At 35.4% G+C, this 15926-nt stretch overlaps 1 protein-coding gene across 11 annotated transcripts in view; it reads left to right on the top strand.

Moving 5' to 3' along the window:
• The window catches only part of Stk33 (serine/threonine kinase 33), a 162110-nt gene that overhangs the window by 130099 nt on the left and 16085 nt on the right, over positions 1-15926 (top strand). For all 11 annotated transcript variants that reach the window (XM_070035256.1, XM_070035255.1, XM_070035251.1 and 8 more), the window contains one exon: positions 14753-14950. In XM_070035256.1, coding sequence (XP_069891357.1) covers positions 14753-14950 — 198 coding nt within the window. The remainder of the gene's footprint in view (positions 1-14752; positions 14951-15926) is intronic.

The raw sequence follows: 15926 nt of genomic DNA, 5'->3' as shown, positions 1-15926 counted from the left end.
TTACTATCAACAATGGTTCAGAAGATGATTGCTTCCTATTAGATGATTGCACAGGCCTCTCGTATTCTTCATGTCCCCTACTGACAGGTAACACCAGAATTTACATTTTTAAAAACAGATTTCTGAAGAATTTATTTTATTCACTTACATATATTTTTTAAAATGCTGTTTTAAGTTAAGAAAGTTACTTTTTTTTCTATGTCTTGTTAAAAGACAATTGCCATTTTAAAGTTTTATTAGTATCATTTATTCATTTAGTAATTCCTTCAATACATTTTATTTGTCTCCCACGTGCCAGACCCTGTGTTAGGTAATAGAATGTAGTTAAATATACTTTATAAGACACGATCACTGTTATAAACAACTTACAATCTAACAAGGAAAACAAGCTATATACGAAGTATAATGCAAAGACATAGATCGTATAAAAATTACCAAATAACATAGGTACAAAAACAAGCGGATGGGAAATAAGGAAGGTTAATTTGATGAGAAGATAAGATGCTAGAAGGAAAGGAATAGGAAATGAGACGGGAAGAGAAAATACAATCATGAGGGAGCTTAAATCCCAGGTTAAATAATTTTACTTTTATCTTCATACTATTATGAACAATTAATTATATGCTCTTTGAAATGAAAGAAATGATTGTTATGGGGTCTTTCAAGATGGCTTATCTTGTTCTTTCTTTTTTTTGTTTTGGGCAACCATGGGCCTTGAACTCAGGGACTAGGCTCTGTCACTGAGCTCTTTTGCTCAAAACTAGTGCCTTACCACTTTGAGACACAGCTCCACTTCTGGTTATCTGGTGGTTAATTGGAGATAAGAGTCTCATAGACTTTCCTGCCTAGTCTAGCTTTGAACTGTGATCCTCAATCTCAGCCTCCTGAGTCACCAGACAAGATGGCTTATCTTTTTTTTTAATCACTTTTTTAATGTTATTAGGGTTTGAACTCAGTGCTTCATGTTCACTAACACTTTACCACTGGAGTCTTACCTTCAGTCCTTTTTTGCCTTAGTTTTATAATTTTTCTTATAATTTTTTGCCTGGGTCCAACCTTGGACAATGATCCTCCTACTCCCTGCCCCCATAACTAGAATTGCAGGCATGGGCTCACAGGTGGCTTATTTTAAATAAGTCATTTAAATTTCTATAATGGCCTTAACAATGTTAATTAAAAGGCACTATCAGGGAACAAAGAAAGATAAAACACAGTCCTGTCCTTTGAATAATTTGCTACAAGTTACAGTCAAACTCTGCAACAGCACTTGTAATCAATGTCAAGAGCTGAATTTCAGAACACTCTTTCCTTGTACATGAACAGGGCCCTTACTCATTAATTTACAAATTGGTATCCAATGTGGTCATTAGCTTTTGACCTCTAGGCTTGAGGGGGAAATTTTTCTGGTGACTAATTATTGGCTGTTATTTTTTCCCCTTCTGTACATTTTCATCCTAAGTATGTTGATTCCTACATTTATATTACTATAGTTACTCTTAATTTCTGAATTAGCTCATATATGTATACATACATAAGAATATGTTACATCCTTGTTTAATTAGTCTTTCTATAAAAATTGTATTAGGAAGAAATTCATGCATCACAACAATTGGAGATTTATTCTGTATTCAATTATTAATAAGTACTCAAAAATCCAACAAATATTTATTGAACAACCACTGTATACTATGGAGGACATAGGATCAGTCTGGTCTAGTTTCTTCCCACACCTAATAAAGGTTTAATTTAAAACAAATACAGGCAGAGAAGTATAAATCTATAAGAATATACACATAGAACAGTGGTACTGATTTTCCACAAAAGAGCTGTTTTTCTCCCATATTAGAAAAACTGCTTAAGTGAATAAAAATGGTTAGTGTTGTAGCTAAGAAGAAAGGGAATTCTAAGTAGAATTCCCTTCACAAAGGGGCATATAAACTCAGAAAAATAGGAAGTTTACTTAGCAACCAATTAGTTTTCCTAGAGCCACAGAAACCATGTAGGGACATTAACTTGAAAAAGCATCTGAGAGTTGTTTTGCTTTGGACCTTTACTAAGACTTTATGCTTTACTCCTAGTGAGTTACTTCTAAAAGGCACTGAAGTCCAACCATCACAGCTGGGCTTGTGTGAATTCTCTCTTTTGTCCTTGGAGGGTAATGTCAGTAGACTTGGATGGCACCTGTGGGCTAGACCTGGTAGCTAGATTCTCTTATTTTAATGGAATATCCCACTTGAAAAATAGGACACTAGAAGAGTCATAGGGATACATTTGTGTCAAAGGTCTTGTGGGAGCATAAACACAGGTCGTGGCTAAGGAGCAAAAGCAGAGTCTCAGAAAATGTATCAAGAATCAGGAGCTATGATAGGAAATGGACTCATGACCTTGCTCATGTAACTGTAACCCCTCTGTATAAAAAATAAATAAATAAAAAATATAATAATAAATAAAAAAGATATCAAAAGAATCAGGAGCTACATGATAATAGGATCGACATTAGAGCAGTGCTGGGTTTCTCTCACAGGTCAACTCTTTGAATTAGTAGGTTGGTTAGGACAGGCAGAACTCTAGGAAGAGTTATCTGGCAGTGGTATACAATGAGGATGCATGCGTGAGGTGCATGAGGAGAAGCAACTCTTGTACACATTGGTGGTAATGGTTCTGTAATAAGCAGACTGGCCAATAGGATAGATACAGAAACATATCTTTGTAACTTTTATGACAGCACTCAAATGGAAGATCAAAGGGACAGGATTATTTAGTAACTAAAGTTGAACCAAACAGTTATCCACATGGAAAAAATGAAATTGAATTTGTCTTACCATAGACAAAAAAATCAACTCTAGAAAAATCAGAGTTATAATAAAAAAGCAAATATTTGACATTTTTAATTGAAAATGCAGATGAATCTCTCTTGGGATGTGTAGTAAAGGAATTAATAAACAGTATCAGAAGTACTAATAATAAACAAGGTATCACAGGTATTAACACAAGACATGATGGACTAACTTGACTAATAATATTTAAATCTTCTGTTTAAAAAACACCACATTAGGAAAAGTAAATAGGTCATAAACTTGGAGAAGGCTTTTGTAACACAAATAACCAACAAAGGAATAATGTAATGAAATTTAGATGATTTACCAGTCAATACAAAGAGGACACATACAAAGTAATATAAAATGGGCAGACAGAAAGACGCATTTCACAAAAGAGAACACACATTCAGCTAATGAACATGTGCTGAGATGCTCAGTTTCATTAGTGAACAGGGAAATACAAATCAAGACCTGATGAATTAAGTCAAGAATTAAATCATGTAACAATAAATACTAGTTGTTGGAAATGGTATAGATAAACAATACATCTCAATCTTTGCTAGTGAGTGTATTAATTAGTGCAGGTACTACAGGGAAAGGGACTGGAATTATCTTGTAAAATTAACTCATACTCAGCAACCCAAGAACTTTCCCTCCTAAGAATACACCCAAGAAGAACGCTTGGACATATATACCAGGAGACAGATACACTATCAATATAGGTTAAGTATCCTTTATTTGAAATGCTTGGGACAAGAAGGGTTTCAGACTTTGGATTTTCCCCTGAATTTTGGAATATTTGTATATACATAAGATATCTGGAGGACAGGACTTAAGTTGAAACACAAAATCTGCATTTCATATTCACCTTATACACATAAGGTAGCTTTATTTAATACTTTAATGTACCTGAATTTTGACAGCAACCTGTCAGCTGAAGTCAGATATACAATTCTCCAATTTTGACATCATCACTTGTTGCCACTCAGAGTTTCAGATTTTGGAGCATTTTAGGTTTTGTATATCTGGATTATGGATTATCATGTTGTATATTTGGATATATGGATGCTGAGCTTGTAGAAGTGTGTAAATGAGGAAAAGCTCAGAATCAACTAACTTTGGAGACTTTGGAGAATGTATAAATTATAGTATTGAAACCCTAGGTCTCCTTGGCACAGGCCGAAATTTTCTTAATAGAGACCCAGAAACACAACAAATCAAAGAAAAGTTGGACAAATGGGATTGCATGAAATTGCAGAGCTTCTGCATGGAAAAGGACATAGCTAGCAAGATCAATAGAAAGCCCATGGATTGGGAGAAGATCTTCACTAGCCATACAACAGACAAGGGTCTCATATCTAAAATATACTTAGAACTCAAAAAATTAAATCCCCCAACAACAAATCTTCAAAGAAACAACTGCCCAATAAATAAGTGGGCTAAAGACTTAAAAGAAACTTCTCTGAAGAGGAAAGAAGGATGGCCAATAGACAGATGAAGAAATGCTAAACTTCTCTAGCCATAAAAGAAATGCAAATCAAAACAACATTGAGATACCACCTCACTCCAGTTAGAATGGCTATAATCAAGAACTCTAATAACAACAGATGCTGGAGGGGATGTGGACAGAAGGGAACCTTACTGCATTGTTGGTGGGAATGTAAACTTGTTCAACCACTTTGGAAAGTAGTATGGTGGTTCCTCAAAAGACTCCACATAGAGCTCCTCTATGACCCAGCAATCCCACTTTTGGGCATTTACCCAAATGTTTACAAACAAGACCACACTAAAGCTACCAGCACGACTATGTTTATTGTAGCCTTATTTACCATGGCTAAGATATGGAACCAGCCCAGATGCCCCTCAGTAGATGAATGGGTCAAGAAAATGTGGTATATATACACAATGGAATTCTATGCTTCCATCAGAAAGAATGACATTGTCCCATTTGTTAGGAAATGGAAAGACTTAGAATAAATTATATTAACTGAAGTAAGCCAGGCCCAAAGAAACATAGGTCCCATGGTTTCCCTTATTTTCAATAACTAGTATATGTCTGAGTCAAGCAGAAAAGGTCAGATAAGTTGATGTTAGGGAAATGAACCCTAAGATATGTATTCAAATGTTTTTTTTTCTTTCATGCGATTGTTTCTAACACATAAGATTATTTCTTTGTTGCTTTGTATGTCCCTCCCCCACGGTATAACCCCTGCTTTCACTGTATTTGATGTTGTTATAATTTGTGGAGGGGAAGGGAAAAAAACAAATCATTTAAATAGGGATACAGTTTGACCCATTGCAACAATGACACGTACAACTTTGGTGGGGGGGGAGGTTTGGGTTGGGGGGCAGGGGGAAGGATGGGATGGTAAGGGGAAACAAAGGAGGAGGCTACAATGCTTGATAAGAAATGTACTCATTATTTTGCCCATGTAATTGTAACCCCTCTGTACAGTATTTTCACAATAAAAATATATATAAAATAATAAATTATAGTATTGTCTAATAATATAATATTCCATAGCAACAAAATGATTCTGGTAATATGTACAAAGCTATAAAAGATTACTTTTAAATTAATCATAATTTTGGAAGATGTAGCTTCTCTAAAATTCACAAATTTTAATAGATAACCAGATGAATTTATTTATATGGGCATGCCTTTGTGTCACTGCCACCCAGAACAATACAATATTTCTATCCCCTACAAATATACTTTGTTCCACTTCCTTGTCAGTAACTATCTTTGCCATCCTACCAGTGATAATTACTTTCATCGTAAGTCTGCTTTTTTGGTTGATAGGCTTTAAATAAATGGGATCTACAAGGTACATTCTTTTGTGGCTTCTTTTACTCAATATTATGTCTATGAGATTTAAGTTGTGTAAAAGAAGTTTCTAAATGTTGGATAATATTTCATTGTGTGAACTTAGCACAATTCATTTTGTCAATTCCCCCTGTTTGACATTTGGTTGTTTCTAGTTTTTGACTAGTATAAATAAATCTGTTATGAACATTCTTGTACAAATCTGTTTGTGGACATATGTACTCATTTCCCTTCTGGGTATAGATCTAGGAGTGAAATTGCTCAGTGGTATGGTAAGCCTACATATTTAACTTTAAAAGAAATTACCAAAAGCTTTCCAAAGTTATGTACCATTCACTAGCAATATGTAAGAGCTCCAGTTTTATTTCCCATTATTTCCAATGCTTGTTATAGTTGATATTTTAAATACTTGGACAGATAAATTGTGGTATTGCACTGTAGTTTGAATTTGCATTTCCTGTACTTGAATTTCCATTTATTGTACTTATGTTTATTGGCCCATTGATTGTCCTTATTTTTGTGAAATGACTGTTCCAGGTCTTTGCCTCATTTTTGGTTTTGGTTTTTATGCTATTCTAAACATTTCTTTATATATTCTGGATATGCCATTTGTTATATACTTACATGTTATGTAAGTATGTCATCTATATGCAAATGTACACAAAATTACTATTATATATGTATATACATTTTCTACAGTTTATTATATGCCTTTTTAGTTTCTTAATAGTACCTCTGGTTAAGAATTATAACTTCAATGGAATTTCATTTATCAAATTTTTCTCTCATAGTTAATGCTTTTTGCATTTTTTCCCAGCAATTCTTTGCTTGCCCCTAGGTATGGAAGACAGGATCCATAAGGTTTTATATTTTTGTTTCCCTTCTGAGGTTTGTGTGTTTTTGCCTTCAAATTTAGGTCTTTGTTGCATCATGAATTAATTTTCTTGTATGTTATAACGTAGGAGTCAAGGTTCATTTTCCCCCCAAAAGATATCCAATGGTCTCAAGCAATGTAATGTTGAACGAAAAAAGTCCCAAGGCAAGATATTCATTCTATCACGTGAAAACAACTAAAGGAATACTTACTTTGAATATAAACAAATATTATTTTATTAATTTTTTTTTTTTTTTGCTGGATCTGAGGCTTCAACTCTGGGCTTGGGTGCTGTACCTGAGCTTCTTTTTGATCAAGGCTAGTGTTCTACCACTTGAACCACACAGCACCACTTCTGGTTTTTTCTTTGATTAATTGGAAATAACAGTCTCATGGACTTTTCTGCCTGGGATTTGAACTGCAAACCTCAAATCACAGCCTCCTGAGTAGCTAGGATTTCAGGCCTGAACTACCAGTGCCTGGCAATAAGTATTTTTAAAAAAAGGAAAGGAGGGGCTGGGAAGGTGGCTCAGTGGTAGAGCGCTTGCCTTGCACGCATGAGGTCCTGGGTTCGATTCCCCAGTACCACATAAGCAAAAAGAAAAAAAATCCGGAAGTGGCGCTGTGGCTCAAATGGTATAGCACTAGTCTTCAGTTGAAGAGCTGAGGGACAGCGCACAGGCCCAGAGTTCAGGCCCCACGACCGGACCCCCCCCCACCAAAAAAAGGAATGATAAACACCAGATTGTAGATAGATACCTCAGGTGGTAGAAGGCAGGAAGATAGGATAGAGAAAACCTAGGTAGATAGATGCAAGTTAGACTGGTTTTTAGTTTTGTGTGTGTGTGTGTGTGTGTGTGTGTGTGTGTGTGTGTGTGTGTGTGTGTGTGTAGTTATGTCAGTGAAGTTTATTTCATTATGAATGACTAAATAAATAAAAATGAATCTCTCATGGGTTAATGAAAAAATACACTATTGAAATCCTAAAATAAGACTAGAATATTGATTCAGTTACAATAATGCACCTTAGGTCCAATGGAAGGTATTTAATATCGTGTAATGAGCCAGGCTCAAGTGACTCATGCCTGTAATCCTAGCTACTCAAGAGACAAGAGATCGAAGGATCACAGCTGGAAGCCAGCCTGGGTAGGGAAGTTCATGAGACCCTTATCTCCAATTAACTACCAGAAAAAAGCACTAGAAGTGGGGCTGTGGCTCAAGTGGTAGAGAGCTAGCCTTCAGCAAAAAGGCTCAAAGACAACACCCAGGTATTGAGTTCAATTCCCAGCACCAGCACAAAAACAAATAATCATATAATGAAATAAATTATTGAACTTATTTACTATACACAAATTTTATTAGGTATTTCCTTAGTTTTGTTGGAATTGAAGAAATAATACATTTTTCTTCTAAAGATTTTTCTACCCAGTTACCAGGTTAATTTTCTTTCTGAATTCCACCACAAAAATTTTGAATTGATTTCAGTGCTTCAGATTTTTTTTCTTTTTATTCATTAAAAATATTGTCTTTAATTAGTTGTACAGCTGGGTGCTAGTGACTCAGGCCTGTAACCTTAGCTTTTCAGGAGGCTGAGAGCTGAGGATTACCATTTGAAGCTAGCCAGGCAGAAAAGTCTGTGAGACTCTTATCTCCAATTAACCATAAAAAGCTAGAAGTAGAGCTGTGGCTCTCGTGGTAGGACTAGCCTTGAGCACAAAAGCACAAGGATAGCACCCAGGCCCTGAGTTCAAGCCCCAGAACAGGCAAGAAGGAAAAAAGGTATGTAATTGTACAGGGGAGTTACTATTCGGTAAATCTGTTTATAAGTACAATGCAAATTGATCACTGTTACTTTTTCATCATTCTCCCCCATCCCTCCAACTTCAACTTATTCCCTCAATTTTCTTAATTGTATAGAATAATCACTGAATATTGTGACTGCATTCTCCCCTTTCTTCCTCTCTTCATTTATCTACCCTCCTTCCTTTGACCTCCCCAACAAACAAAACTTTCAAGTGCCAGTATCCTGGTATTCATTCTAAGGAATTTTAAGGCAATTCTAAGGAATTATACCATTTGAACTGTCCCCTGCAAATGCCATTTTGGTTAATATGTTTGTGTTTATGTGCGCATTGATAAAAAATTAGTTCTAGCTTCCACATATGAGAGAAAACATACATCCTTCATCTCCCTGGACTTCACTGACTTCACTTAATGTAATTTTTCCAGATCCATCCTTTCTTCTTTTCTTTTTTTATTTTTGGTTGGTCGTGGGGCCTGAACTCTGGTCCTGGGCGCTGTCCCTCAGCTCTTCAGCTCAAGGCTAGCGCTCTACCACTTGAGCCACAGCGCCATTTCCGGCTTTTTTCTTTTTGCTTATGTGGTGCTGAGGAATCGAACCCAGGGCCTCATGCATGCAAGGCAAGCGCTCTACCACTGAGCCACCTTCCCAGCCCAGGTCCATCCATTTTTATTCATCCATTCTTCCTAATGTTTTCCCTTCTCCTTTCTGTAGTAATTTCATGGTTTCAGGTCTTATATTGAGTTCTTTGATCCATTTTGAATTGATGTTAGTACAGGGTGGCAGATAGTGATCCAGTTTCAGTTTTCTAGATACATCTAGATACATCAATTTTCCTAGCATCCTAATGGATGAATAAAATTCCATTGTGTATATATACCATAATTTCTTGATGTATTCATTCATTGAGGAGCCTCTGAGCTGTTTCCATAGCTTGGCTATGGTGAATAGTACAACGGACATGGTTGTACATACGGCTTTACATAGGCAGTTCTATGTTTAATTGGTTGAGGAATCTCTAACCTTCTCTTCAAAGTGAACAGGTTTACATTCCCACCAACAGTATATTAGGATTTCTTTTCTCTCACATCCATACAGACATGTTATTTATTGTATTTTTCTTTTTGTGCTGGTCCTGGGGCTTGAAATCAGGACCTGGTACTAGCCCTAAGCAAAAAGAGCTCAGGGATAGCACCCTACCATTTGAACCATAGCTCCACTTCTGACTTTTTGGTGGTTAATTGGAGATTAGAGTTTCATGGAATTTCCTGCTGGAGATATCTTTGAACTTCAATACTCAGATCTCAGCCTTCTGAGCAACTAGGATTACAGGTATGAGTCACTGGTGCCTGGCTAGTATTTGTATTCTTGATGATAACCATTCTTACTGGACTGAGTTTGAATTTGTGATGTTTTTGATTTGCATTTCCTTTATGGCCAGATATGTCGAGAGCATTTCTTTGTGTGTCTATTGGCAATTTTTACTACTTTTTCTGAGAAGTCTCCATTCAGCTTGTTTCTCTATTTATTGAGTTGTTTCTTTCAGGGTTTAGTTCCTTGAACATTTTGTATATTCTGGATATTACTCCATTGTCTGACATAGCTGGCAAAGCCCTTTGTTCTTTAGGTTGCATTTTTAGTTTGTTATCTATATCCTTTGCTATGCAAAAACTTCTTAGTTTGATGCGGTCCCATTTATCAATTATATCTTTTATCTGCCAAGTCCTTGGAACTTTACTCAGAAACTTCTTGCTTGTTCTGAGAAATCCTATGTTTCCTCCTTTCTTTCCTGTAGTATTTTAATGGTTTCAGGTCTTATATTGAGGTTTGTGATCCATTTTGAATTGATGTTAGTACAGGGTGCAGATAGGGATCCAGTTTCAGTTTTCTAGATGAGGGTATCAGTTCTCCCAGCTCTATTTGTTGAAGAGGCTGTCTTTTTTCCATTCTGTATTTTTGGTTCCCTTATCTAATATTAGATGGCTGTACATCTGTGGTCTTATTTTGAGGTCTTCTATTCTATTTCTTTGGTCCTCAGGCCTGTTTTTGTGCCAGTATCAAGCTGCTTTTATTACTATATCTCTGTATTAAAGTTTCAAGTTTGGATTATTATACCTCTAACACCATCTTTTTTTTTTTTTTTTTTTTTTTTACCAGGATTGCTTTGTGTTTCGGGGCCTTTTGTAGTTCCATATGAATTTTCAGGTTATATTCTCTCTGAAGAATGACATTGGTGTTTTGGTGGGCACTGAATTTGTAGATTGTCTTAGGCAGTATTGCCATTTGAATGATACTAATTCTGCCAAACCAGGAATATGTGAATCTTTTCATTTCTTAATGTCTTCTGTAGTTTCTTCAAATTTTTATAGATTTCATTGTAGAGGTCCTTTACTTCCTTGATTTGATTGATTCCTAGGAGTTTTTTTTTTTTATTTTGAGATTATTGCAAACAGAGTTGCTTTCCTGATATCACTCTTGATCTCATTGTTAAAGTACAGAAAAGCTACTGACTTTTTTTTTATTGTGAAAATACTATACAGAGGGGTTACAATTACATGGGCAAGATAATGAGTACATTTCTTATCAAGCATTGTAGCCTCCTTTGTTTCCCTTTCCCATCCCATCCCCCCACAATCCTCCTTCCCCCCCCAAGTTCGTTTTTGACACAACGGCTTGTACATCTCATTGTTGCAATGGGTTCACCTGTATCCCTATTTAAACTATTTGTTTTTTTCCCTTCCCCTCCACAAATTATACCGACATCAAATACAGTGAAAGCAGGGGTATACCGTGGGGAAGGGACATACAAAGCAACAAAAAAATAATCTTATAAATGTGTTAGAAACAATCACCTGAAAGAAAAAAAAACATTTGAATACATATTTTAGGGTTCCCTAACATCAACTTCATCAACTTATCTGACCTTTTCTGCTTGACTCAGACATATACTAGATATTGCAAATAAGGGAAACCATGGGACCTATGTGTCTTTGGGCCTGGCTTACTTCACTTAATATAATTTTTTCGGAAATGGGGAAAGCTACTGACTTTTGTGGATTGATTTTATACCCTGCTACTTTGCCAAAGTTATTTATTGGTACTTCAGACTTATAAAAATATTTTAAGTAAGATTTCAGATTATTTACAGCTATGAGAGTTTTGTTATTGCTTCGCTTTGTTGTGTTTTTGTGAAGTTGACTTAAGAAAAAAATGAATAAGATTGCTATAAATTCTTGTTGAAGTGGATAAGGGAAACTGTGGGTCTTGAAACTGATTCCTGTAAATTATCTCTGCCCACAGATCCTTCTAAAAGTTTTCATATATAGCTGGGTATGAACATACCTGTTTCGAAAATTTTGATTTGGAGTTTAAAAGCTCAGCTAATCTGTAAGAAGAAATTCTTGAGAGGGAAGTTAGAAATGTGCTTTTGAAATAGATAAATTAGTGTCTTAGTCTTTTTCCTCTCGAAGACTAGAAATACCAATTCTAGCCTTAAGTACTCCCGTTGTTGCCACACTTGTGAAGAAAAGTCACTGAGATGACATGGATTGGAAAATCATAAAGTAGCCCATGATGTTTGCTTCAATAGTTACCATTGCCTTGACAGGAAGCTACCTTGGATGCATGGAGTCCTGCTAGGGCATGTTTGGTGAATTCACTGAAAAAATGTTTTCAGTCTCTTGAGGTTATCTTTCCCTACTGTAATTGGCATTGCTTTTTTTTTTTTTCTTTTTGGCAGTCTTGAGGCTTGAACTCAGGGCCTGGGTTCTGTCCCTGAGCTTCTTTTGCTCAAGGCTAACACTCTGCCACTTGAGCCACAGCGCCATTTCTGACTTTTTCGGTGTATATGGTACTGAGGAATCGAACCCAGAGCTTCATGCATGCTAGGCAAGCACTCTACCTCTAAGCCACATTCTCAGCCCATGGCATTGCTTATTAGTCTTCTCAGTAATAGTTGAGACTACTCATGGTAAAATAATTTAAAAAGTAAATAGAAGGGCTGAGAAGGTGGCTCAGTGATAGAGTGCTTGCCTTGCATGCATGAGGCCCTGGGTTCAATTCCTCAGCACCACATAAGCAGAAAAAGCTGGAAGTAGTACTGTGTCTCAAGTGATAAAGCACTAGCCGTAAGCAGGGCAGCACCCAGGCCCAGAGTTCAGGCCCCACAACCAACAAAAAAAAGTCAATAGAAGATTCCCTCTCACTAAAGATTATCATTGTTAAGAACAAGTCATCACAAACACCTATACAGTTTCATGCAACACACATAAGTTCACGTAATATAAACTTTTTTTATCTAATATATAGAGATTACTTTTTTATAGAAGAAAAAGTCACTCTGTATTGAAATAGTCTCCTATGAATATATATATATATATATATATTTGCATACCACATAATTATAGGTTTAGGATAAATTCGGAATGGTGGAATCACTGGCCAGAGAGATTGCTTTATGCATTTTGATAGTATATTGCTCAGTTACCATCTCATAAAAAGCTAGCAAAAAACTTGTTTTTCAACATCCTCATGAACATAGGATATTACTAAACTTAAGTTTATGTCCCTCTATTAAGTGATGTTTGGTATCTTAGTTGTTTAGATTTGAGATTTATTCATTGTGTGAAGTTGTGCATCCATGCATGTATATATATATAGATATATCTGTATATATCTATATATATATATATATATATATATATATACATATTAGTGTTTATTTTGTTACTGAAAAAATTTATTCCTAGTAACATTAAAATGGAAGTGTTCTAGCTGTTTACAAAAGTAAGTCACATGTTTCAAAGGCATAGAGAAGTGAAATTACCATGTGCCTTGAAGGAACAAACATTGAGTGAAGAAAATTAGTGAATAATACAATATTCAGAGTTAACCAAAGGAAACCTAATTAGGGTAAGGTCGCTGACTACCAGCATTACACACAAAGAGGTATTAGATTGTCTCTAATAGTGAAAGAATCAGATTGAGGTAAATTTGTTTGTATTTACATTCCTGGAGTCTGGATATTATGAATTTATGATGATTAGGGTTAGAGGTCAAGATAAAGCCAAGAAGTTTTAATAGAGGAGAGATGGATGAGAGGGAACAAGCAGAGTCCTGGAGATTAGAACTCATTTGAAAGGAAATTTGGAAACTGATTTTAGATGACTTCAGTCTTACATGGTTGCTATTGCTGAACCACATCCTGTGTTTCACTTGAGTTTAAGTTCACTTCATCATTTTTAATTCTTTTTTTCAATTTTTACTTAATTTTTATTGTGAAAATACTGTACAGAGGGGTTACAATTAGATGGGCAAGATAATGAGTACATTTCTTCATCGTTTTGAATTCTGAGATACCTGAAAGAGATGATTCTTAGCTTGAGCCTCTTGGAGAAAATGTAGGCTATGGATACACAGAAAGGAATGGCAAAGGATTCTGAATTAAAGTGATAAGGGATGGATGAATATAACCAGTGGTATAGCTGGATGAAAGTGGTAAAAAAAATAAAACTTTCTTAAAATAGAATGAAACAGAAGAATCACTAAGAGGAAATCACACAAGGATCCTCATTTGCTATTATCATTACATACTTAATATTACCTGTTTAAATCATGAATATATTAAGCACCATAAGTCTTTAATGCATTTAAATAGCTCCCTGTCTTGTAGCTTTCTATTATTGATGGCTAACACTCAGTTTACTATAGATAAAGATTAATTTAGATTTATTCTATAGTTATATTTATATTTGAAACTCTAATTTAAATCTAAATGTTATTCAAACTTCTTGCCCGAATTTTATCCTGGCAGTTTGAATTAGGGGCAGAATATTTAAAGACTTACGTAGTAAAGCAGAATTCATTTGGGCCTATATTCCTGTGTTTCTTTGCACATTAAATGGGATGTTATATTTAGGAACCTACAGTTAATATAAAATGGTCAGATTTGGTTTGTTAAGCATAGCTGGGATCAGAATAGTACAGTGAATCAAATATAGCCCAATGCTCACATTATACCTAAATATTTCAGATAAAGGATTTCAAATCAAGAATATATATTCTTAGAGTAACAAGTCAAATTTATATATCATGCCTAGACTTACCTTGAATTTCATACCCACTTGCCTTTGGACATCTTCTTCAAGCCCCCCTAGCAGGTTTCTAAGAAACATGCTATGAGTAGTCTCTGATTTCTTCTAAGGAATCATTTGGTATACTGTCCTTTGCACAAGCATGCCACATTGTTTTCTCAAGACTGAATATTTTCCCTGTAAACTTTGGCATAATGTAAGTGATATTACATAAGAGATGTGAGTCATGGCAGGGCGGGGAATATGCTTCACTAGGCATCAGAAAATTTGATATTTATTCAGCATTATAGTTTTCTAAACTGTAATACCAACTTTTTTCTAAACTGTAACGTCCATTAGGGTAATAAAGTTTCTTCGGTGAGACCAACCAATGTACTGGAAATGATGAAAGAATGGAAAAATAACCCAGAAAGTGATGAGGAAAACAAGACAGATGAGAAGACTAATTGGTCCTTTCAAGAAAAATTGAAAAGCAATCAATTCAGGAAAAAGTCCCATGATGTCCATAACACTTCACTTGAGAAGGAAGAAAAACAGGTAGGAAAACCCATCAAAACAAGTAGGAAGAGCAGTTGTCTCATTTTTCCAGACCATAAAATCTTCCCAACATTGGAAACAGTTGTCTTTGTTTGTAACTAAGGACCTGTATTATATAGTAAGTAAAGTTCTTTATGCTTTATAGGTTATCATGATTTAGTAACATGGCAGAAGTGTTTGAAATCTGTGGTTATGAGCCAGGTACTGGTGGCTCACAATTGTAATTCTAGTTATTTAGAGGACTGAGATCTGAGAACATGGATTGAAGCTAGCCTGGGCAGGAAAGTCCACGAGACTCTTATCTTCAATTATTCACCAAAAACCTGGGAGTGGAACTGTGGCTCAAATGGTAGAGCACTAATATTGAATGAAGTTAAAGGCTTTAGGCTTTTTTAAGGATCAAAGGAACATATATCACTGCATACAGCTATTGGTTGAGAAGGGTCTTATGTGTATATCTGAGTGACCTTGAACCATGATCCTCCTGAGCTCAGCTACCCAAGTAGCTGGGATTATAGTCATGAGCCATTGTATCAGGCTGAAATTCACATTCTTAGAAGTTTTCATTAAGATTTTAACCCACTGATTATAATCCTAGCATATGTAAACAACTGAAATTCTAATTATTTTCTTACCTTGTTGAAGTAACTGTGAGCAGCAAAAGTCACATTACTTAGTGACTTGAAGGTCTAGAAGGTAGGAGGAAGGTGTAACTGAATAATGGAAAAGAATACTGACAACATTTGGTTACCAAGCAACAAACATATAACTCAAGACTGCTAAAATATGTGTATATGCATGTGAATAATACTTGTTTAGACATGTGTGTGAATATCTACAAACATATATGTTACATGAATGGAGTATATGGGATGTATATTTATAGACATGTATACCAATATATGTGTTATCTTTTCAAAATAGAAAAGTCTTCAAACTACATTCACAAAGAAATGTGACTGAGATTTTAGGATAT

This window comes from Dipodomys merriami, unplaced genomic scaffold, assembly GCF_024711535.1.
Source record: "Dipodomys merriami isolate MVZ:Mamm:240054 unplaced genomic scaffold, mDipMer1.0.p SCAF_25, whole genome shotgun sequence".
Lineage (NCBI taxonomy): Eukaryota > Metazoa > Chordata > Mammalia > Rodentia > Heteromyidae > Dipodomys > Dipodomys merriami.
Note: the sequence above shows the minus strand (reverse complement) of the source record. Positions and strands in the feature narration are given on the sequence as shown.